Genomic DNA, 23,535 nt, shown 5'->3' on the forward strand with positions numbered 1-23,535 from the left:
TACAGTGTAGCATGTTAAAGTGCATAATAATTAATTTTTAATATAAAACATTGCATTCTCATTTCCTAAGAGATTTGCTTCCAGGCACTTAGATATTATGTCTGAAAAAAATCAGCACCATACTGAAGGTTATATACACAACATAGGTATATATTAAAGTAAAACAACTTTCATTTAACAATAATTATACTGCGTTAACTGACATTGAGGCTCACATGCTAGAGTGAATGATCTCAGAAGACCCTTCCTATAAAAAACACATGGAATAATAAAAATGAATATAAAAACCCACCCTCAAACTAGAACTGACTAGCAGAAATCTATGCTGACAATTCCATTAACTCCTTCCTCTTCTGAGCTTTACCTGGTAGGGAGCAAACAGAAGTGTAAGGAAATAAAGAGCCTTAAAGCTCAAGTGTCCTATGAAAAAAAAGTGAACCACTCCCCACACATTTCCACTGCTATCAGTGCACTGGAGAAAAAAATAATTTCAGTTTCTGTAAGAAGGAAGGTTAAACTACTCATTTACATTTTTTTATGTGCTGTAAAACTACACTTTTTTCTGGGTGCATCACCTTGCACATTTATTATATCAATAAACTATTTAAGTTTATTTTTTTCATATAAAGTTTCCAAGTTCAGGACAAGAGGCTTCATCAGCAATACTACAGATCATTTTCACAGATTTTTCTAGTGAAACAAACTGCCTCACTCCAGTGACAAGACAAGAAACACCATATGAGTCAGAATGATAATTCTAGGTCTCTTTGAAGTGAATCAGTTTGTCAGCTCATCAGCAAAGAAATCCTTAGTCTTAAATTGTGCATAACTATTCCCACCTATCTGAAACTTTTGTTGGCTGAGTTACATATTAAAAAACTACATTATGTCTGAAGTAGACTAAGTCCTATGCATGCAGGTTTGTTGCACACATAATTGCACCTATTTCATAAAAAAACATGGTATCAAGTAAACATTAATCTTGTGAAAATTTACAATTGAAGCAATCAAAAAGATGACTGCGTTTGGATGAAAAGAATATACTAGCTCATTTGCACATTTCCATTTCCTCCAAAATACCCTTTCCTGTTAATCCTTTTCAGTTTTAAAGTCATTATAATACTGAAATACAGAAAAGGATCTTACAGGTTGACAAAATTAGTTTTTACTTAGAATATGGAAAAGACTACAGAAGAATGCCTTTGTTAAAAGAACAACAAGAGAGGAAACCCATATTTCTAAATGCTAAAATACATCCTTTTCTTTTATACCTATGAGAAAGAAAATCAAGTCACTTGATAAATATACAGCATGACTACTGACACTTAAATAAGGTAGACAGTTCGCAGGATGGAAACGAATTCTGATCCTTAAAGCATACTTAAGTTCTACGGAAAACCTCCATTTGCTAGTTGAGTTCCAAATACGTGAAAAAGGCCACAATATTTTGCAAATACCTAACAAGGGGCATATTTATTCTCATCTCTTGTCTATTCTTCTCCATCTCATCTCTGACAGTCACATGCTTAATTGCAATTTAACAGTTTTGTTGCTACAATTTTCTTCTTTTCTTAGGTGTTTATTCTAGCCCAAACACAGGTGCAAGTAATATCTCTGGGTCACAGCAGATCAGGCATGTGAGCAAACAACCTGAGCCACTTGCATGCTTAAAAAAAAAGGACAAAAGCAATTCATACCATCAATACAGTCTTGGAGGAATCCCCAGGATATCGGAGACTGAAGACAATCAAAGATCCCAGAAAGCAAAAGAAGGTAAGGGTGGCAACATTTCTAACATCTAACAAAGACTCCACGAGAGGAATAGTTCCCATTGTCCAGTCACAGCATAATTCAGAGGGGTTGAGAAGCAGCCAAGCATTTACAGGGAGGAGGTAGTTGAAAGTCAGCTGTCTTGCTGGGGATGGACTAACAGCAGCTGGGTTATCAAACCTGAAGTAAAAGAAAGGAGAAAACATAGCTTTTACTGAAAAAAAGACATAGCCTTGATCCCCTTTGTGCTCAGAAACTCAGAAGTTTTAGATTAATAGCTAGAACTACCAATTACAGATATGTACAATATCCTAATCTTCCTGCATTTGTCAGGTGTGTAACTTGTTAACCATGCACAATGATTCAATTTAGCATGGGATGGAGCATCCTCCAAGTTTAAGAAACTGGTCTGTGATATAATCAATATAAGTTTGAAGAAACAGAATGATTTACACCCAAAGTTGGGTTCAGTGGTCATTGTTCATGTTTTTAACACTTTGTCTCTTTTTTCAGGGAAAAATTTTAATATTCTTGTATTTCTATACTGCTTGCACACTTTTCAGATAAATTTCAGTTTTCCAGTTCTAACACTATTCCTATACACTTATCTTCAAGTACTGTATCTGAAGACAACCATGCTTTCTGCATCGTACATACCTAAAACCAAAAAAATCTTTTGTATGCAGGAGAAGAAAATTTTAAGTTTGGAGTATCCAGTCAAGGTTCAAACACATAGCTAACAAAAGAATACTTTAGTAATAAAACATTTAATTCCTGAATTACTAAGACTAACACTAAGACACACTGAATTACTAAAACTAACAACTGTAAGTTCTTAAAAATTAATGCCTGCTCAGGTACCTCAATATTTTGGACATTCTTGTCAACAGGTACTGAAATACACCATTTATCAATATCACAAAAAATGTAATATTGTACAGCCATTGCCTACCAATGATAAAAAAATAAGTTAATAAGCACTTAAGTTGATGTATTTTTGTCTATTTCGTTCAGGCCTCATTAAGCCACGTCTTATTTATCAGTGTCCTCAAATAAGAGATGCTTTACTATTACCTTGTAAACACTGGAAGTTGAGACTGGATAACCTGGACTCTGACAACCACAAGCAGCAGTGTACTGAACATTAGGACTATGAGCTTCAACAGTGTCTGGAGCATAGAGAAGGGAATACTGCCCTTTCCTCGAAGAATCTGTACAGCTGTGTCCAACAACACTGGCAAGGTGTACTGCAAACAAAAAAAAGTGTTTATAATCAGACAGTGTACTCGATTAAACCCTTAGATAAATATGAAGTACCTAGTATTTTTTTCCCCTTTGGTTTTCTTTAAATGCCTGCTCTCTAGGATTACTTAACTTAGCTTCTTAGAGTTTTCATGACAACCCCCAAAACCAAGTCCACTATTCTAATAAAAATAACTCTGAGTATTCTTGCTAACATTATCATAGCTGAACTTGTATGCTTGTAGTCCTGTATTTTGCACTGACAGATTAAAAAATCTGTACTATCTTCAGAGACTTCAATAAATCAAGTGTGACATGAAATAAATTTTGAAAAGGAGAAATCACTATTTTAAAAATTATCATCCCCTCTGAAAACTTGTCCTATAAACAAAATTCCTTAGGAACAGTAGAAATACTGTTCACATCATGATTAGCCCTGGATTTCTATTTTATGCCTCTACTGCAGTAATCTATCTCTCCCTGCCTCATGAAAATTATGATCTTGCACAGTTCCCCATTACATACCCTGATTTCTTCCCTGTATACCTCTTTCCCTATGACTTCATGTCTTGCACTGGGGATGATTTATTGCTTCACATATACTGGTTGACTGAACTACAGATATTGATAGGTTTTTGAGAACTGGTCAAACTCTTAGTTCACGCTACACCTGTGCCCTCAGAAGAAGCCCTAGTTTTATCTTTTCTACTCCGTTGACTTAAATTGATATTAAATTTAAATGTATCCCTAGACAAACAAATTTCATAAGAATATTACTGATTCAAATAAGATTACTATAAAACGTCTGGTTATTCATTAGAATGTGATGTAACACATCTCTATATAGTATGTTCTCTATTTTTATTAAAGGAATTAAAAACAAATAACCCCCCATCTTTATGCACCTCAGACTTCAATCAAAACTGTTACATGCTACTCTTTGCAAACCTCAGTCAATTAAAGCCTTAGTTTTCCATTAAGACATGTCAATTCTTTATTGAGTATATTTGGTAACATCTCTGTATGGCATGTAAAGAACAACTTAGAAGTCATCGGATTCCCCCACCATGAACCATGTATGTTAAACATTAGTTGAGTCAAAAAAATAATCTGAAAAATGTAACAGAACTAGAGTTAGTCAGAACTGATAAGAATCAGTGCTGAAATATGACACTTCAAAGTACTTAATGTCTCATTACAGAATTCCTGAGAAGACATCCAATTTATTTTTCAACAGCTTACCCCTTGAGCAATAAATACTTCATACACACAGCATATCCCCACCACTGTTATTCCTTGTTCTTTACACAGTGTTGCAACAGCTACTAGAAACACAGTCACTGCAATTGGAGTCCACACTGCAAATAAAGAAATTATTGAAAATGTTCCATCTTACAACAAAAACAAACATTTAATAAAGTAAATTATCCTAGAAAGTGAAGTCTTTGGCTCTTCATGTTTGAACATGTTCTGTTCTATAAGCTTATTCAGTATGCCATTTGTTATCAAAGGGAAGATTATGAGTTTTACTCTACAGAAATAATATACACAGATCAGTTTTACAACTGCCTCCCTTAAATTGAAAGAACTAAATGAAAGGCAAAATACTAATCTGATAGGAAAAAAAAAAAACCCAGTCTTTCCTAATTCACCAGAACACTGTTTCAAATGGAATGATAGGGAGTCATGAATTTTCACAAGGTCAATTTAACTTTGGAAAAGAGGCAAGCCGCCCAGGTCTTCCCTGAAACTTTGTAGCTTACTTGTGACCATCTGAGGCATATCAGCATACTTCTACTTACTTGCATTAATAGAAATCAGTGCAAGAGTCCCATATTCTAGGTGTTACAAAACAACTGAAAAAGTGCTTAAGTCTTGAAGGAAAAAAAAAAAAAGGCAATTTATAATGGAAAGTACTATTACATATGTATATTGGGGTGAAGGGTTTTTTTGTGCACATTTGCTGAATAACGAATACATCCATATTACTATTTTAAGAGATCCATTATCAGTGATAAAGAAATTAAGCTATGTATATATTTGTCAATCAGTTACCTATGGTATTGTCAGGCCCTTTAGATTTTGTATATGACAAAAAAGCAGCTAGAAAAAAGATAGATGATAAAAGCTCTGCTCTGCCCACAACTCCAGTTACCTGAAAATAAAAAGAAAAAAACCAAGATTATTCTTCTGGTAACTATTCCAGTAGAATAGTGCATGACCGACATACTATCAGGTTATGCATAAACAAGATCTGTAAACCAAGCAAAAAAGGCTAAGAGTAAGGCTGCCTTCAGTTCAATCAGTACTGAATTCAAGAACAGGACAACACAGGTGGCTGGTGGGCCACCTGTGGCTGATGTGCCCCTAAGCATCACCATTAATGAGATAACTGAGAAATGCTGTACTTTTATCTTTAGTAACACCAGCCACAAATAACATTTGAGGTAGAAACTGGGCACAGTAGCAACTGCTTTCATTGTAATACTTGGAATAAACTAGCTTTCATCAATAGAGGCTTTAGGTGAAGCCTGACAAGGACTGTTGTAACGTACACATCCTGCAGACAGTGGCATATAAAAACTATGATTGTTATTTTTGTTCATACTTTTTCTAACTGAACAGATCTGATTCTGAAAGGAGCATTCCCTTGACTAGTGCTATGGCAGGTCTTAGGTGAGCAGTCAAGAGTTACAAATAAATTGATGGCAAGCTCTGTGTGACGGAGTCAAAGAATGACTCAGGCTTTACTACAGGTCTAGCACTTTTCTGAATGGTAATTTGGTTGGCAATATCAAAATTGCAGGTAGTGCCCCCTCTGGTAATGAGACAGAGAGGAATGGACTTTATGAAAACTTGGAGAAGTGCTAAAATCCATGGGGCAGAATCCCCAATGAAATACAGATTGGTTTCCATTTCAAGAGCTGATTTCAAAAAACGCTCAGGTGCAACCAACAACCAGAGATGGAAGACAGGTCACTATGTGAATGGTTACTGCAGTAGCCACTGTGCTGACCACAGTACCATTTAGGACTGCCTTTCTTCCTCATTTGTCCTCTTCTGTAATGACTCTGATTGCACCCAATTTTTTTCAGGCAACCTGGCTGAAAAATAGATGCTACCCCAAGACAGACTGTCATTTTAACTAAGGAAACCTCAGAGCTCACCATTTAAATATGATGATACTGAAAGCTGACTTTCAGTTGTCCAGACTGAGCTAGAAGTTTTTATTGCTAGGTACATTCTTGGTCAAGCATGATTGATCCAGCACAGCATAAAAAGAGAAAGTAGCTCGATATCCAAGGTCACAATGTAAAGAAAAGTAATCAACTCTGAATTTGAAATCACGCTCTGGTGCTTCTCTTGGGAGTAGCGTATGTTTACCAAAAGATTCAAAATTTGTGTTAACATTTTGGATAATATACAGGTGCTTGCAAAATGTGCTAAGATGTTCCAAGGATTTCTGGTCTGGATCTCAAAATTATCCAGCATTAAGACAGAAATTAAAGAGAACTTTGTCAGTAGATCAGTTGAAAGAGACCATCAGTAAAGCAAGTGTGCTAGTATGCCTCCATAGTCCCCTGTCAACAGAAGAGACTCTGGATACAGAAGTGACATATGAAAGAAAATTTCAGCATTCACAAGGTTTGTTGACATCTCATAGCTGTAAAGGTGGTCAACACGTCTCTGGCCAGAACAGTTGCAAAGTAGCTAGAAAGACTGAATTGGAATTCTAAAGACAAGGACAAATGAAACTATGATGTTATTATTCAACCCATTTTCTCAAAAATTCTTCCTCAAAAAATGATGTATTACCACCGCAAGATCCCAGCTTCCCTCTGAAATCAAGCAGAAAATTGTTTTCTATTTATTCTGCTCTACTAACTTTTCCAGGAAAAATCCATTTATCATAAAATAGGTAAAGGTCTGAAAGGTTTATGTATTGCATCTGCTGTTTCAAACTCTTGTGCAATAAGTAGGAGACTAATTTGATGGAATTCGAATCAGATACATTTCAATTATAAAAGATACAAAAGGTACCATCCAATGATACAAAAACAGGGAATGAGACTTGTTTTGGAGTTTTCACTGAAGTATGAATCTGTTATTTGGCACCCAAGTCCCTCAGTTCTAAGATACCCACATTATTACCTCCTCTTTTCCATGTACAGAAACTTCCAGTTATTTTGCCTTTTATACATGTGTGTAAGTCTCAGCTGCCAACTTTAAGAATTCTTGGTTTGCATGTAACGCAGAATTCTCAATGCAAACACTGGAAAGGATAAAATGCACTGTTTCTCAAAAGCAGAAAGCTTAAATTGAAAAAGGTGGGGGAGGAGGAAGAAAACTCCTTAAATGATTCTTCATCAAGTACTTAAGTACAACAGCAGGAGAATTCAATTACAATTACACTTAAACCTCAGTCTCTAAATGTTTCAAAGTACTGCACCAAGGTCTAACAATCACTTAGTCTTAAAGTGCCCTCATGTGTCTAATACCACATATTACACACGCACTACCAAATTGTTTCATAACTGTACTTCGTAACTTTGTAATACACTGGCTTACACCATAAGCTTTCATTACACAATGTTTTGCAGGATTCATACCATACTTTTTGCCAACTCTGTTGCACAGTACTAAAAGAAACTGTGTTACTGTTATCTCATACAGAATCTGACAATTCAAGCATGATAAAGAATCATATTTGGAATGAAAGTGATAAAATAACATAGGATGATCTAAGCCATGAACTACTAATATAAGTCACCAGCAAACTGCTAATGCTTTTGTAAAGATATTATCACTTTTATTACAAAGAGACAAACTCTGAAATTTAAAGCATGTTTTTTCAAAGAAACAGAAACCCAAGTGAAATTAACAAATTATTTTTTAACCCATATTTTACCCAAGATTGTATGAGGCTTTGTGCTTTTGAGCACAAAATCAAGCAAAAAAGTTCAGGTGTTTAACTTCTGAATTTTTAATTACTTCTAGCAAGCACATATTAGTAGCTCAAATAGCAGCCAATTATAAATCCCCTTAATTTAATTCATATGAAGATGTGCTCAAAATACACAGATGAAGGCTACTAAATTGCTACTGACAGGGATTTGTATCATTAGAGAACAAGAAAGAGATGCAAACTCTTTACTCAAACAAATCAGGACCAAAAATACAACATAAGTTAAGTGCAAACCCTTCTTGTTTTCTTAATATCAAAAGACATCCCCTTCCCCTCCCCCCTCCTTCCCCCCCCCCCCCCCCCCCCCCCCCAAAAAAAACCACATTAAAATAAATAAAGATGGGATAACACCTCCAAAGAAAGAAAAGGTTTAAACATTTTCAGTTTTCTGAAAATCAGTTAATACTGTAACAAAAATGAGACTCAGAATGGGCTTTGCAACACCTGTGAACTGGAATCTCGGAAAGCCAATCTAAGTGGTGCAGAAATAACAGCAGAGAATTTCACAGATCTGCTTTATCAGTGTTTCAGATGGAAACAAATTAATGAATGACGATCACAAGACTCCATTCACTCCACAACACTGCAAGCCTGGTTTACCATTAAGCAGTACATAGTCAGACAGCTTGCATAAGTAATGGGTTTCGTAGCCGTGAAAAACTCCTTCAGAATCAAAGGAAAGGCAAGTATGAGAGGCAAAACGCGTATTTCCTCTTATATCGGGTGTATTAAAAAATGGAAGGTCCAAACAGAATAGGCCTAATCTGGATGTAGCATAGCAGCAACAATCCTAGAAAAAGTCCTGCTGAGATACATATATTGACATAACAGAAAGTGAACGGAACAGACTTTTCAATTAACTAGTGGGGAGTGCTTAATGACTCTGGAAATGCATTAAGAGGTAATGATAGTATTTGAAAAACACGATATTGGATGAATCATCACAGAACACAAGTTTCTATGTAAGCTAAAGTAGCCATCAACATAAAAGCTGATGTTCATAGCGGAGACCTAAGTTACTTGATAACTAAAGTAATATTTCTTTAATTATTTCTCAGTAACTGCATGGAATACCAAACAACTCCGAGCATTAAAATTTGCAAAGGGCAGAGTAAGCCCCAGTAAAAATCACACACTTTTTGGGGTTACAACATATAAACAGATACAAAGCACACTAAATTTAAGGTTAATTAATAGAGCTTGAACAAATTAAGCACATCACAGCCATACTTACCGCTTCAGTATGTATTGGGTGCACTGCAAAGAGCAAGGATGCAACTACGCTGCTCCTGTTGTCCAGAAAAAGCTTACAGACCTTGAGGAAGACTACACAAACCACCACATGAAAGACCATATTTAGGAAGTGGTAAGAAACTGCATTTAACTCGCTGAACAAGTAGTTTAAGCGGAACGTAAGAACTGTAAGGGGACGATAAGATTTATGACTCCTCTCCTAAAAGAAAATAAATAAATCATAGTCATCACCAACTTACAAAGAGTCTTTTATTTCAAAATATCTTTCTAAAAAATCTATGTACACGTAATTCCATACCTCTGTTCCCAGGCACCTTAAAAATAAAGACCTGAAAAGCAGTAATACTAAAAAAAAAAAAAAAAAAAAAAAAAAAAAAAAAATATCTAGTGAATTAAATGAAAACTCGATTTAAAATTAAAATGTTAAAGAAAAGTTAATTCTGATTATTTCTCCTACTTCCACATAGGTTTAATGTGTTATTCAGGTATTTGGATTACTCTGACATTTCATGTTTTAGATCAGTGTTTTATAAAATTAAAATTTGGTGTGTTCAGAGAAATGTATTATCATTGTCACTATGTCTACTTTGCCAGTTACTCTATCCATAAACATTTTAAAAACTACACTTAACACCATCTTCCTGTTCCAAAACAGCATCTGTCAACCCACAGCCTGTTGATATTTTGCTGAATATGTCCGTAAAACAAAGAAAGAAAATCTAAGAAAAAACTGGGAGGCAGGACACACACACACGACATAACAGGGAACCAAATTGCCCATACAGACAGACAAAAAAACAAGCTCGGAAAAAATTTTTTAAAATCCATGAATGATCAAATTAATCTGACTTCATTTAGTTAAAATCAACCTGACTTTCAGTTGGTTTTAAGTGCAAAATCAACACTGAATGAGATAACTTGGTTACTGAATAATATGGTTAGGGTTTTTTTGAAGGTTTTTACTTCAAAAAAAAGTAAAATGCTGAAAAATACTACTTGAAATTCTCCTGGGAGGACTTTAGGAACCCACTTACTCTCAGTGACTACAAGGCTAGATGGCATCTGAAGAGTCTGGAAGGTTTCATTACAGGGTTATATGAATACTGCGTATCAATACCTATGTGCAGAGCTAGCAAATAGTATCTCACAAGGAACACTAAGTTAGGGACATAACAAAAGAGAAGATTACAAAGAGGAATGCCTTGATAAACAAAAAAACCTATGATTCACAGAATTTCTATTCATTTGCTTGGCAATAGCACCATGTGTAGCTTTCAAACTATATGTAAATCCTTTAGCCACTGCCACTGAATGATGCTTATCAACAACTTTAATGCCAATGTAGCTCTTCAGATAAAAACATAGCCATTGTACATGGGCTAGCTACAAAGCAAAAACTCTGAATTCACATAAACATACTTACTCAAATAAATTTAACAGATTCAATATCCATTTCCTAACTCCTAGTTTTGTTAAGTGTTATCTTTCCTTCCAGACTGCAATTAAAAATAAATAACCCTGTATGTCAATGTCTAGCTATTGCAGGAGGAGAAGGGAAAACTGTCAGAGTTGTCCAGTTTCAATATAGGAATTAGATAACACACAGGATCTTGAAACATGATATTATGACATTTTCTTACAAGTTGTTCTATTGAACAAGGGGAAAGAATGTAAGTGACATCTGTTCCTGATCTTGTAGTACATAACACTAGCACTACCAAATTCCATCAGAAACAAACTATTCTGCTAAAACCACATTAGGAAAGTCTAAAAATTCTCTTCAAGGTTTTATTTTAACTTTCGAAATACTTGAAAGTGTTTCACAGTTTACCTCAGACATTGGAGTGCCCCAGAAATCATTCTGAAATAGATTTTTTAACGGAGTAGATGGATGTAAATCTTTATTGTCCAAAATAGCTGAAACATCATCAAAGACAAAGCCACAAAAGAGACTGTTCCAGTAGCAGGCTGCCACCACACCAACTATCAGTGCTGCTTCCTTCACGCTTACATCAGCCATCTTCTCTAAGAGTTTTCATGGACAAAAGCTGAAATATATGAACAGAAACACGAGTAGTTTTACTGATTAAAAGCTAAACTTGGCAAGTAAAGTCAAATGAAGACATCCAATATTTTACGAGTTAACAACACTACATATCTAAAAATCAGTAAGATAAAAAAAGCTTTCTTCAAGTCTCATCCATCTTACAGAATTTAGTGTTTAAAAGAAATACTCTCATTAAAAAGTCTCACACCTAAAAAAAACCACACAAGCTAGATACACTGCTACATTTCATGTATTACTAAAAAAAGATTGATGATAAACTCCAATGTAGTTTTTAGCAGAATGTTATGCAGTTCAAGTGAATGCTGCAAACTAGAGAGCTATGAAAATTCAGCTCTCTAGAATCCTGCGTAATTTAATGTACTGACACAGAATACTGAGTTATCAAAAAGGCAAGCAGTGTGTTAATTATTCATGGGTTTCAGGTTTACAGGTGTTTCGTAAAGTATTTCAAAAGCAATTAAAGAAACAGATTTCAAACATTCTGAAAAACAAACAGGAAGCTTGAAGAACTTCATAAATACAGGTGTTCTAGGACAGGTAAAGAATGACATTAGTAATAATAAAGTGTTCATCTTACCATTGAAGCTCACACTTTTCTCATTTGCATTCTTCATAGAACTCTGCCAATAGCTCCGGTGTCACTGAATGTTCATGAGAGTCCTGCCTAAAGAAAAATAGCATGTAAAAAAGACACCACAAACGAACTTTATCTTATATTATTTTCTCTCATCTTGCATCAACTTCCTAAACCACAGAAATTAATAAACAGCAGTTTTATGATTATTTTAAAAATACTATATGGGTGACCTGATCAAAAGGTGAAATTACTAAGTATTGGCTTGTTTGAAAACACTGTTCTACCTTGGAAGAATAATAAGAAGGTAACTACAAGTCAAAGGCGTTATCTTTGACCACTGGTTGACACAGCATGAATTACTGCCAATTGTTGGGATCAAAGATATTAAAAGCTACAGACAGCTGAACACTGACTTATGTTTTGAGAAAAAGGAGAGATGATTGCACAAAAATATATAGCATTTTCCCCCAAACTAGAGACGGGTAACATCTGTAACAACACAGAACAGCTAATATTAGCTGGATAATGTGGATCCACAAATATGTAAAATCACCAGCCTTACATCTATCAGGAGTCACACATCAAAGCTGATAACTTATTTGGAAGTTATAGTCTGGTTTATTGTCCTAAACCTTGAAATGTTGATGATTTTCTTTTTTCCTTTGGTTTGCTGGGTTTTTTAAATTGTGTTCAGATTTAAGTATATTATCCTCTAACAACAGGCCATAGAGATAGGTCATCCAGATATGTAATCTCAGTTGTGGTTTGCAGCCTGGGCCTGAGAGCATGACAATTGCCTACCACAACTAGTGGTAAAGGAGCAGTGATACAGGAAGGAATACACATGCAAGACAGTGTAGGTGCAGTTAAACTAAAAGCCAGGACAAAGATAATTTAAAAAGAATCAAACCAATTCATTCAGTGTTACTCACATAACAGCAGTCACTGGTTTTTCTTCTTTTGTAGCACTTGAAGCACTGGTTGTGTTACTTCAACCAAAAAAGGCTTTTTTCAAAGCTGTCACTACCTTTATAATTAAAAAAAAAAAAAAAAAAGTAAAAAAAACAATGTTAAATGTTAAAGGATGCTGCTACATCTGTTTGCCAGGCTGGATATGTGTACTTTAGAACACTAAGCCAAGATTGTCTGAACATATTTATGGTAGACTTGGCAGCCAGAGAAATCTTATTAAAAAAAGAAAACAAAGTATACTGCAGAAATACATGAAAAGACAGCCCACTTTTGAACGTCAACTAACCGAAGTTTTTTAGTCCCCGTCCCCCTGCAAAGAATGTGGAGAAGAAACTGCTGTTTCTCACCCCGTTAGAGTTTGAAATTCCTTGTTTGCAACAGCTTCTGAACAGTGCACTTGCTAATTCTTGAAGTTCACTAGTTCTACTGAAAAGCAGTAACATCTGAAAAGGACCTACAATAAACATGTGAAGGTTTTCCAACATGTATTTTTTAAATACCATGTTCCAAAAATTAATGGGATAATACTGCTACGCAGAACCAACTATAAGGTTTATTTAAATTTGCCCTTTAAGAAAAAGTATCGTAGGTTTTTGATGACTTACTAATGATGTATCGGTTAAAGCAGCAACCCTTACAGATACTGCTTCGCATATAAAAGAGTAACTCCAAGGTAGTTCTTTAAAAACCCTGTTTCAAAAACAGCTACTGCTACCCAACTAGGTAAAAAAAGGATAGATGTCTAAGTATAGCCTCCTATCAAAAGGAAAAGCATAAGCAAGCTTAATTGCTAGCTCCTCGACTACTTTTTATAGGTTTTTATTTTTCCCTTCACAAAATATATGTTAAAACAGCTACTTCACTTACCCCTTAATCCTAGGCAATTCTGATGCTTTCACAAGCTTTTCTTTTTGCTCTGACTTCCTAGTATTTCCTCCACCTAGTACTCTAATTTTACATCACTACTGACTATGCTGTTCCCTGACAGAGCTACATTTACCTACATGCCAACTGTAGGGAAAAGACTGTTTTCGTTCTAATGAAAGGGAACTCTTAGGCATAAATAAAGATCTTAGCTACATCCAAAGTCAGGTTTAAGCGGCCAGCCCACCATCAGAGAAGCCTGTTTGAGAACTCCAGAAAAAATTCACCTTTAATATCACCATTTTTTAATTTGCATTTCATCTTTTCCTTTACATGCACATTTCAATCACAAATATGATTGCAAATACATGGCTATAATTTGGTCTTTCAAGACAAGTATTTGAGCCACAGACACTCCAGGCAATTCTAAATTTACTGTAAAGAATGAACATATGCAACAAAATGCATTGTTCTGGTTTTAGCAGCAAGTCACACAACACACTACTTGAACTGTGCCAAGCTTGGTAACCTCAAATGTATCATACCATACCCCTCCCAAATTTCTGGTTTGTGCAAAAGCACTAGGAGGTCTTGGCAACAGATAGGCATAATGGAAATCCAGAAGTGCCTCCGTTTTCTAGCAATCTGATTCTGGGGCAAGCACAAAGAGAAAAATGGTAAATGCAAGGCCACATACAATCTGTAGATCATACAAAGCTGCAGCACAGATACATCACTACTTCTGACTTGCATTCTGGCATTTTATGGTCTTATTCTCCTGAAATATACTGCAAAGATACATAGTTAGGAAAATTACTTTTTCCAGATGGTCTGATTACAGGGTAGTTCAATGTTCTTGCTGAATTAAAGCATAAATATGGAAAAGATGTTTTTGCAGTCCTTTACACGTTAGCGTAATAAGGCAGATTTTGAGGAAGGCTAACCATCAGAGTTACTACTTCATATCTGCTACTACAGCTAGGTCTGCCACGGAACTCCAAACTTCAAACCTGGGATGATCATCAACATGTTGAGGACGCAAGACTGAAACAGTGAGACTTATAAAAAGCTCACCCGTACTTGGTGAGCCAGGTGCAAGCATGTCTGCCATTAATCTCAGTGGAAAACAGCAATTGCTATTTGGTAGCCAACACTTTTCACGCCAACTAATCTGCTATCAGTTTGAAGCCATATAGGCTATATGTAAGAAGACATATAAGGAGTATGCAAAACTGAGAACCTCATAGGTCAGAGATGTGCAAGATGCTGTTGAAGCCTTTGTAAGATTGGGCTCCTCAAGTGAGTGGATATGTTCTCCTTCTTGCCCAAAAGACATGCTGAAATTTGCTATCAACTCAAGCATGGTCTTGCAAGTGTCAGTACTTCACCACTCCCAGTGATGGATGTATTGACAAATACCCGTAAAATACTGCTGTGACAGAGAACCACATCAATGACTGCTCCAACACATGTAAACAGATTGACTGTCCCTCAGGTTACTTTTTCATCTCACCTATCTGCTACTTTTACAGCTTGTAAGCCTGTCCATCAGATACTTTAATCCTGTGTGGGGCTGTGTGATTGCCCGTTCATGGTCTACGGAACAGCTACAGAATCCCCCATTTGACAGGATGAAATCAGGACAGACACATACTTTATTACCAAGACTCCTATCAGATGTTTTGATTTGCAACAGTATCAGACCACATCATGAAGAGTATGCAGCTGAGAACAATATGGAGCAAGATAAGCCTTGAGACAGAAACTGCATGATCATGAGAGCTGATTGTAGAAAAACAGAATGCCCAAGCTGTGCAAAACACCTGATTGTTAGTCTAATTTTCTCAAGTTGTTTGGCACAGAAATCTGCATTTTGAACTGTGATGTTTTCATGTGTGTACAGAGGCATTAAATGGAAAGGACAGACAAGAACAAGAGCTCTTGCGCAGGTTTGGTTTGTACGGCATGTAGTTTTCCTCTTCCAACTTGAGAACCCTCTACCAGTGAAACATAAACAAAAAACCCCAAGCAAACCCAGAAAAACAAAACACTTATAAAAAAGTAGGAAAACAAAATATTTTTCTACTATCACTACCAAATCAATGACACTACAGAGGATTTAGCACCACATACAGCAAAATATAGTAGTCTGCAGAAAAAAATTCAGATATAAATAATGCATGATGATGTTCTAAGACCATCCTCAGTTGGGAGATCTGGGAGGGTAGAAGCCATTTTCTGCTCATATGACTTTAGGAAAAATTAGGAAGTATGTATTTCGGCACTAATACAGCTAATACTCCTTTAATATGCAACAGCTATTTAAATAGCACTCCATAAAGCTATCACCTAATGAACATTATATTTGCCTACTTATGTCAGCAACAAACCCTTGCAGGAGCAAATATATTTGTGTTAATTAGACAGTTCTTAACTTTAGAAACTTAAAACATACTTTAAAAATCATTCTTCTACTGGCTAATGGCACTTTTACACCCTGAAGGGTATTAACGACTACTTCTGTTCTGATCAATCCTGCTTCAAAGAAAGTGCTCTACACAAGTCACTTTCTTCTTCTTTAAAAAGAAAAAAAAAATCATGGGTATTGGCAATAATAGAGAATTTAAGAACCATGGTACTTCCATACAGGGGAAAAGCTTGTACAACCCTCCTCAGGATTTCCACAGAAACAGATAGGAATAAAAGTGATCGTTAATATTCATCTCAAACAGATGTTACAATTACAAAGTTCCAACCTGCCCCACTTTTTGTATGAAAGCTCTTACTTCTGAAAATACCCAGCACAATTGATATATTACTGATATTTGCAGTTTTTGATACAGTCAGTATTTTGGAAGTCAGTTCAATCTGTCAAAAAACTTTTTTTAAAATGCAACTTATTCACTGTCTATAACACAACATTAGTTACTACAATCTAAAGACAGATTTTTATTTTTAATCTCATATTTGCAGAATATTTTCATACACGCTATATTAAATATTCATAGATATTAAAAATACACCTGACACTTTTCAGTGATACCAAGATGTTAGCATTTTCAACCATAACCAAACTGCAACTGTTCTCTGGAAATTACGATGTAAGCATCTGTGAGGCAACAGTCTGTAACTCCAGAGAGTCACTTTAATAAACTGCGCTTTGCATGTGCAATGTGAAGCAGAATTATTATGTAAATCTCAAGGAACATAATTTTGTGTTATATTAATTAGGCTGCTGGAAACAAAAAACAGGCAATTTGCATATGGATCAGGCAGTTTCTTGAAAAGCTTTGAAAACAAACTAATGAGCATTTATGCACATACCTAATCATAAAATGTGGGCTTCCCACTCTCCTGTTTGGAGTTCTAAAGCCATTGAAGAGACAGACGTACACAAAGGAGCTGCCAAAAAATAGTCATGCATCTCATTTACTCTGATAACATTGACAACCACTGAAGGTCCCGAACTGTTTAAAACACATTTACAGTTCACACAGAAAACTGTCAAATTATCAAAGGTGGAAGAAAATAAAGAGCTGTTAAAAACAGTCCTAGATTTATTTTTAAATAGGTGAGCAACAAGTTCATCTAAGAGCTGGTGGCTGAATTGATGTGTACCAGCAGATATGTACAAAATGGGTTAGCAAACCCAGTAGTATAATCATTTAAAAATGGCATTTTAATTCAGCTTCTGAAGTTCTGCTAATGTCCTAATTTATCTTGCCTACTTGCTACCCTTTCTGTATTTTTATTTTTGGCTAAATTGAATATTCTTGCTGTTGACTTGATATGAGTGTTTAATGAGAGAAAGAGATCATTTGTTTCTGTTGTCCCTTTCCAACACAGCCTTTAAATTTATATTAAAAATGTCACTCCAAGGTACGACTCCAGTATGAAACAATTCAGATGCACAGCTGAGATTTAAATGATTGGGCTTGAATCTCATATAGAAGGCAAGTAGTATTTGGGAGGGAATAGAGAAAGAATGCAAAACACGCCTGGACTCCCTTTTCATCTTACTAAGATCCTAGAGCAGAATAAACTTTAACAAGAAAAGTTTTACTGTGGCAGCCTTCCTCGGCAGATACTACAGGATCAAGAGGAATGGAACTAATCTGAAGTATTCTTCATTCCCCAGTGAGGCAATAGACCCCAGGCTTCTCTTCATACAGTTCTGAAAGGTCAACCAAATGAGGTATGGCAGCTCTGATATGGAGCCAGAACACGTGCTGCAGGCCAGAGGAAAGATTTCCCAGAGGAAAGACTTTGAAGAGCTAGCTTGGTGGCAACCAAGCATCTGAACTAACGCTGGGGACATTTTAAAGCACTCTGGTACAAACAAGGATCAAAATGAAAAATTATTTTAAAACAGGTGAAATGAAGATACTGGTTTATCTGGTGGTTTAGCTTCAATTTGTTCAGTGCAACTGGTGCAACAGTCAGTTGAAATACAAACCACACAGGTATGGTTTGTATTTGAAGGTATTTTGTATCTTAAAATGATTAACATGATCTCACACTTCAAAAATCAAACTTTTAAGGTGCTGGTTTTTGTTTTGTTGGGGTTTTGTTTGTTTGGTGTTTTTTTTTTTTTTTTTTTTTTTTTTTTTTTTCTGCACTCAGTAATGAAATAATTTATTTGTTATTTAGAGTAACTAAAACATGATTTGTTTCCTCACAGGACATGGATGCAAAAATAGCGTCTCTAAAATAATGCTGATCAACACTCTCAGTGTTCCAGAAATACAACAGCAGCAACTGCATGTTTGTTTACTCTAAAGAATGAAAGAATAAAAGCTACATGGGTGGTAGAAGCCGAAAAGTCTGCCTTTAGACTCCTCTATGCATGTCCTTATTTAGTACGCTTGGTCTGTACATGACTTCGTGTGGTATTTTTAATAACATTCCATTAGGTCTTTCACATTGCAGTTTCTGTATTAGGTCTTTGAAATGACATATTGTCAACAAAACTGTGGCTTAACATGGATGCTGAACTCTTCTATTAGGCTAGGTCCAGCTGCACACTATGAAGCCAAAATGTTCTTTGGCTCCAGAACTATGATCACGTATTCCCACTAAAAGAAGACCCACTTATACAAAGCTTGTCACGCGATTAGATGTGATGCAGAACAAAAGAAAAACTAATTCACTTGCTCTAAGCCAGTCTGTATTTTAAACCTTTTTTCAATCTGTGTGGGTTAATATTTCTGTTCTTTTCACCCTTTTTTATTTTTGGAAGTTTTCATGCCCACCCCAAAATCCCTTTTACTTCTGCATCAATCTTCTTTTCTAGCTGCATCACATAATTATAACCTAGAGTTGGTTTCACTACCAGTCTATGTAACGGTGTATTTTCTGTTGATTCTGCAACAAAACAACACTCAGAAAACAATAAAATGCATTAAATAGCTGTACCGGTCTTAACAGCTTGTTAAACTGATGAAAAGGATTAAAAAAAAAAAAAAAAAAGTTTCCATTCAGAAGCATCCTAACATCAGTGGATTATTTTATTTTCTGTATCACAGAGGGAACCCACTTCCCGAAAGCTCATCTTGTAGCAAGGCAACATTATTCTTTGTGGATCACCTGTTCCACCTATAAAAGTCCCTCCTGCTATGAAATAATTGTTTTACACTTAACCATAATGAATTTTACTTTTAGCAACATTTCCCATTCATTAAATGCAATCCTGTCTCTTTTCCTTCCCTAACTATTCAGTTTGCTTCTCTTACACAATATATAGCCGTAATTAACCAATCTCTGGCTGAGGTATAAAAGTCTTTACTTTCCATCAAGATTAAGAGTTATGCCATGACAGGAACGAGTTGCATAACTATAAGGAGTGTCAAGCATCTCATGTCTTGTCAGCCTTCATTAAATACCAACGCTAATCAAGAGCTAGCAAAGAAAACAATGAAGAATCCAGAAAAAAGGCAAAAGTCCAAAGATGACACGATCATCTTTCTCTTAAGAAAGAAAAAACAAATCCTCTTCAGCTCTCCACAGCTGTTGAATGAACTCAAAAGACCTACACACGCCTCGAATGGTTTCCGGTTTTCCTTTCTCACCTGAAAAGATGCGTTCACACCTATTTAGCTCAAACACAGAATCCCAAGCTTTCTGGGACATCAAACCGCTACCAACGCTCAGACTTCCTCGCGGGCCACCAGCACCCCACGGACCCGAGCCCTTCACGGATGTGATCTTTCCTTCCCCCGTGCAGCTCTGCACGCTGTCTTCTGGGCCCCGACTGTTACAGGCTTACCCGTAAGAGCACACACTCACCCGGGCAGCCGCTCAAGCGGCGGGAGACCCGGGGCCGGGGCCGGGCAAGCGGGCGCTGAGCCCGGGAGCGGGCCGAGCCCGGGAGCGGGCCGAGCCCGGGCGCCGGCCCTTGCCCCGCTCCAGCGGCGCGCAAGCGTGGCCGGGGACCCAGGCCTCCCGGCCCCCCAAAACCCCGCCTGCGGGGCAACTGCCCGCCCTACCTGAGGCCGCGGAGTAAGCGGCTCCACCGCTCCCGGCGGCGCCACCGCCCACAGCTCGCTCCGCCGCCGCGACTCCCCCCGCCCCCCCCGGCCAGCGGAGGCTGCCGGGAGCCCGGCCCCCGGCACGGCGGGAGCCGCGGAGCACGCCGGGACACGCAGTCCGCCGCCGGCGGGGCGGGGCGGGGCTGCGGCCTGGGCCCCATTGCCCCCGGGCAAACGGTTCGGCCGCAGCGGGGTCGCGCCCTGCTCCGCCCGTCTCCGCGTACCTCGGCGCCGGCAGCGCCCGGCTAGCACCAAGGAGCCTGTCGGACTTTACCCCCCTCAGCCCCCGCCTACGAGCATCCGGGTCCCCGGGAGCGGAGCCGGCAAGGAGGAGTTTGATGGCGTCGCCTAGCAGCGGCCTCCGCCGCCCTCGGGGAGCGGTGAGGTGAAGGGGCGGGGGCCGCGCTGAGGGAGGCGGCCGGCGCTCCCCGGGGGGGGGGGCAGGGGCGGGAGGCCCTGGGGGTCCCGGGCCCCGGGCAGGAGCGTCCGGGCGCGGGCAACGCCACAGCGCGGTGCCCGGAGAAGGTGATAGCCCGGCGTGTCTCTTCTCGAGCGGTGCCTCAGCCGCGCCCTGTTGTGAAGGTGGGCGCAAAATAAAGCAGTTTGTTAATTCGGCAGAGTTATATGAAATGGAGAGTGGAGGGGTGGGGTGGCAAAATTCTCTCTCAGCAGCATCCTGGACGGATCACGGTCTGTCACCGTATCATTCCTGGGGCTGGGATGTGCAAATTGGGAGAAAAGAGGGACTCTGCGCAAGATCTCAGTTTAGTTGGGCATTGGAGTTAAGATTTTGCGGTCTGTGGAACTAGTAGATGACAGCTAGTCTGGGTAATGTAATTTGAAAATCAGAAGTAACTTAAGCTGGGTTAGTGCTGGTAAACTAATATGGAGTTAGCAGAGCTCATGTCCCACCTGCACGACCATGCTGCTTCTTGTTACTCAGTCTTGCTTAAGTATGTATGACTGTGCAACACATTATACAGACCTTTATGGGGAAAGAACAGCTATTCCTATGGAAGTTTATTTTTGCTGTGATGATAAGGTATCACTAATGCTTAGCTGCCTCTTTATGTGGTTTCCTTTTGTCAGCACAGGACATTACTGTTGTTCTGATAGTACTTGAACATGCACACCAGACCTGCATTTCTCTCTGCCCTTGAACTTTGTAAGATCTGTCTATTTTATGTAGGTTTGATTCCTTGAGTAAGTCAAGAAAAATCCTGTGGTAACTAATGTCAAAGGCACATCTTTCACACTTTTTGTAGAGCCATGATCTCAGTGTGTCACCACACAGATCTTCTGTCAACTAAAAGCACGGGTTCTAGTTGAGGGAAAGGGATCGGCCAAATTTTGTGATGAAAACTCTTCAATTAAATAAGTTCTCTCTTATTGTCCTTCAGTATGTGCATACTGTGGAACATACTGTATGCTTAGGTTGTGGCCCCCATACCTTACTATAGCTGGTATCCCAACAAGTTGAATTATTTTATTTGTGTACAGATATCTCTCCTTTTGGATAAAATTTTTGGACTGATACTTTTTTAAGATTTTATTTTATAAGAGAAAAAGAGATTTGAAAGATGGAAGGTAGGAAAACGTTGACAATAGTAAGGCTGTGTATTTCCTTTCAGAATAGTATTGATTGTCAGGCATTTCATACCAATAATGCCTACATCTCATTGTTTAAGAAAAAAATAACATGTTTTTAAAAAAACAAACCTTAAGCAAGCATGTTAATGAAATCAAGTAGTATTTAATCACCTGAAGAAGTAGGAGTGCCAAGATCAGTATGGGCCTGCATGTGATTTTCTCATATTTTCCTTTGCTGTCTATGACAAAGCAGAAAAGCAAAAATGAATATATATTGTCATCCTTACAAAGTCATTTGTAAGGATCATATTGAATGCACGTTTTCTAAAACGTTTAGCAAACACTGAAGAAATGGTAAAAATAGGGGAGCTGTCGAGTACTTCATTTATTCCAAAAAGATGAGGAACAGTTGATTTTTATCATCCCTTAAACATACGGATAGATTTCAGACTTACAGCTCTTCTTTCAGGCTGTTTAGGCATATTCCTTGGGAAAGTTCAGACTTTCATTAAGTAAGGAAGTTTCAGTTGTTGACTCTTTAACCTGCTGAATGATGAACAGGGTGCATGATGGAACAAATCTCAGAATATCATGCTCAGCATAGAACATTGTTACAGTTATTGATTGAGCTTGATTTTTTTTTTCTGTAAAATATATATTCCTGCTGTGTCATTAGTTTTTTGAATATCAATGAATTTAATGTTCTAGTTAGTTTTATTTCTTTCTAAATTTTCTTAACCATTTATGCCATATTCATAATTTAGGGCAATAATTAGATTAAAAAATGTTCTGTTTTAAACTTGGCAGAATCTAATTTTTGAAATATTGATAAGAAAGGCTGGAGACAGCTCCAAAGAATAAATAATCCAATAATTCCAATCCTTTCTGCCTTTTTCAGATACTGAATTGACTTTCAGGTATATTAGAAGTCACTGTGGCCCACAGCAACCAGTAGGTAAGCAGTAGAACAAAGCTTTGCAGCACTTTCTGATGAGATTTGTGTCAGTTTCTGTGTTGTTTACTGTTCTTTATCAATTCAAGTATTCTAATCAAAAGGAAAAGATATTTAATACAAGAGTTTAATGTCCTAGAAATTAATGTCTAGAAATGGATACTCATACTATTAAACTAAAACAGGTGTTGGTTGTGTTTTAAATATTAGAAATAATGATTTTTTTGACTGTAAGGAGATGCTTATCCAGAAAGGCTGTTTCAGAGGGCATCCAGCTGTATTTGTTCATTAACATAAAAATACTGCATTGAGAGGTGGGGAGGAAAAGAAAGATATTGAAGTTATGATAAGGGTTTTACATGTGTCCTGATATCTTCACTGTGTCACAAATTCATTGAGTATGCATGATGTAATTTTTAACTTAAAGAAAAAATGGTTTTACTATAGTCTTCTTGTTTGCAGTAGACCAAAATGTGAACACTGTGTTAATCAGTGTTACAAAATTAATACAGTTACTAGAATCATCTTGTGTGGTTCAATGTCCAGCCTCCTTTAGATCCTTTGACATAAAATTGATTGGCACTGATAATGTCTGATAATTGTCATTTTAATTTTTGTTCTAGGAAAAAAATTATAAATTCAATATGGCACCCATTTTAGATTGGAAGAAGCTTATGAAAGTTGATCCAGATGCTCTGCCTCATCAAGAGGATCTAGCAGACAGATTGCTGGAGACCATGTCTAAGGTACTTG

At 37.3% G+C, this 23,535-nt stretch overlaps 2 protein-coding genes across 9 annotated transcripts in view; one reads left to right on the forward strand and one right to left on the reverse strand.

Moving 5' to 3' along the window:
* TMTC3 (transmembrane O-mannosyltransferase targeting cadherins 3) overlaps positions 1-20,514 on the reverse strand; it is a 34,206-nt gene extending 13,692 nt beyond the window's left edge. Inside the window, exons 1-10 of one of the 4 annotated variants that reach the window (XM_042793398.1) lie at positions 20,199-20,279; positions 17,038-17,115; positions 12,810-12,904; positions 11,878-11,964; positions 11,064-11,280; positions 9,213-9,431; positions 5,068-5,167; positions 4,255-4,370; positions 2,845-3,017; positions 1,698-1,950 (exon numbers count right to left, since the gene is read on the reverse strand). In XM_042793398.1, the coding sequence (XP_042649332.1) occupies positions 1,698-1,950; positions 2,845-3,017; positions 4,255-4,370; positions 5,068-5,167; positions 9,213-9,431; positions 11,064-11,252 (1,050 nt within the window). In that variant the 5' untranslated portion in view covers positions 11,253-11,280; positions 11,878-11,964; positions 12,810-12,904; positions 17,038-17,115; positions 20,199-20,279. Of the gene's footprint in view, positions 1-1,697; positions 1,951-2,844; positions 3,018-4,254; positions 4,371-5,067; positions 5,168-9,212; positions 9,432-11,063; positions 11,281-11,877; positions 11,965-12,809; positions 12,905-17,037; positions 17,116-20,198; positions 20,299-20,464 lie in introns of those variants that run through there. The other 3 variants (XM_033010218.2, XM_042793399.1, XM_042793397.1) reach the window with 3 other exon arrangements.
* CEP290 (centrosomal protein 290) overlaps positions 20,509-23,535 on the forward strand; it is a 51,290-nt gene continuing 48,263 nt past the window's right edge. For 3 of the 5 annotated variants that reach the window (XM_042793393.1, XM_042793396.1, XM_042793395.1), the window contains exons 1-3: positions 20,509-20,620; positions 22,729-22,785; positions 23,406-23,528. In XM_042793393.1, coding sequence (XP_042649327.1) covers positions 23,427-23,528 — 102 coding nt within the window. In that variant the 5' untranslated portion in view covers positions 20,509-20,620; positions 22,729-22,785; positions 23,406-23,426. Of the gene's footprint in view, positions 20,626-20,712; positions 20,823-22,728; positions 22,786-23,405; positions 23,529-23,535 lie in introns of those variants that run through there. The other 2 variants (XM_042793394.1, XM_033010156.2) reach the window with 2 other exon arrangements.

This window comes from Tyto alba, unplaced genomic scaffold, assembly GCF_018691265.1.
Source record: "Tyto alba isolate M040663 unplaced genomic scaffold, T.alba_DEE_v4.0 Super-Scaffold_2, whole genome shotgun sequence".
Taxonomy (NCBI): domain Eukaryota; kingdom Metazoa; phylum Chordata; class Aves; order Strigiformes; family Tytonidae; genus Tyto; species Tyto alba.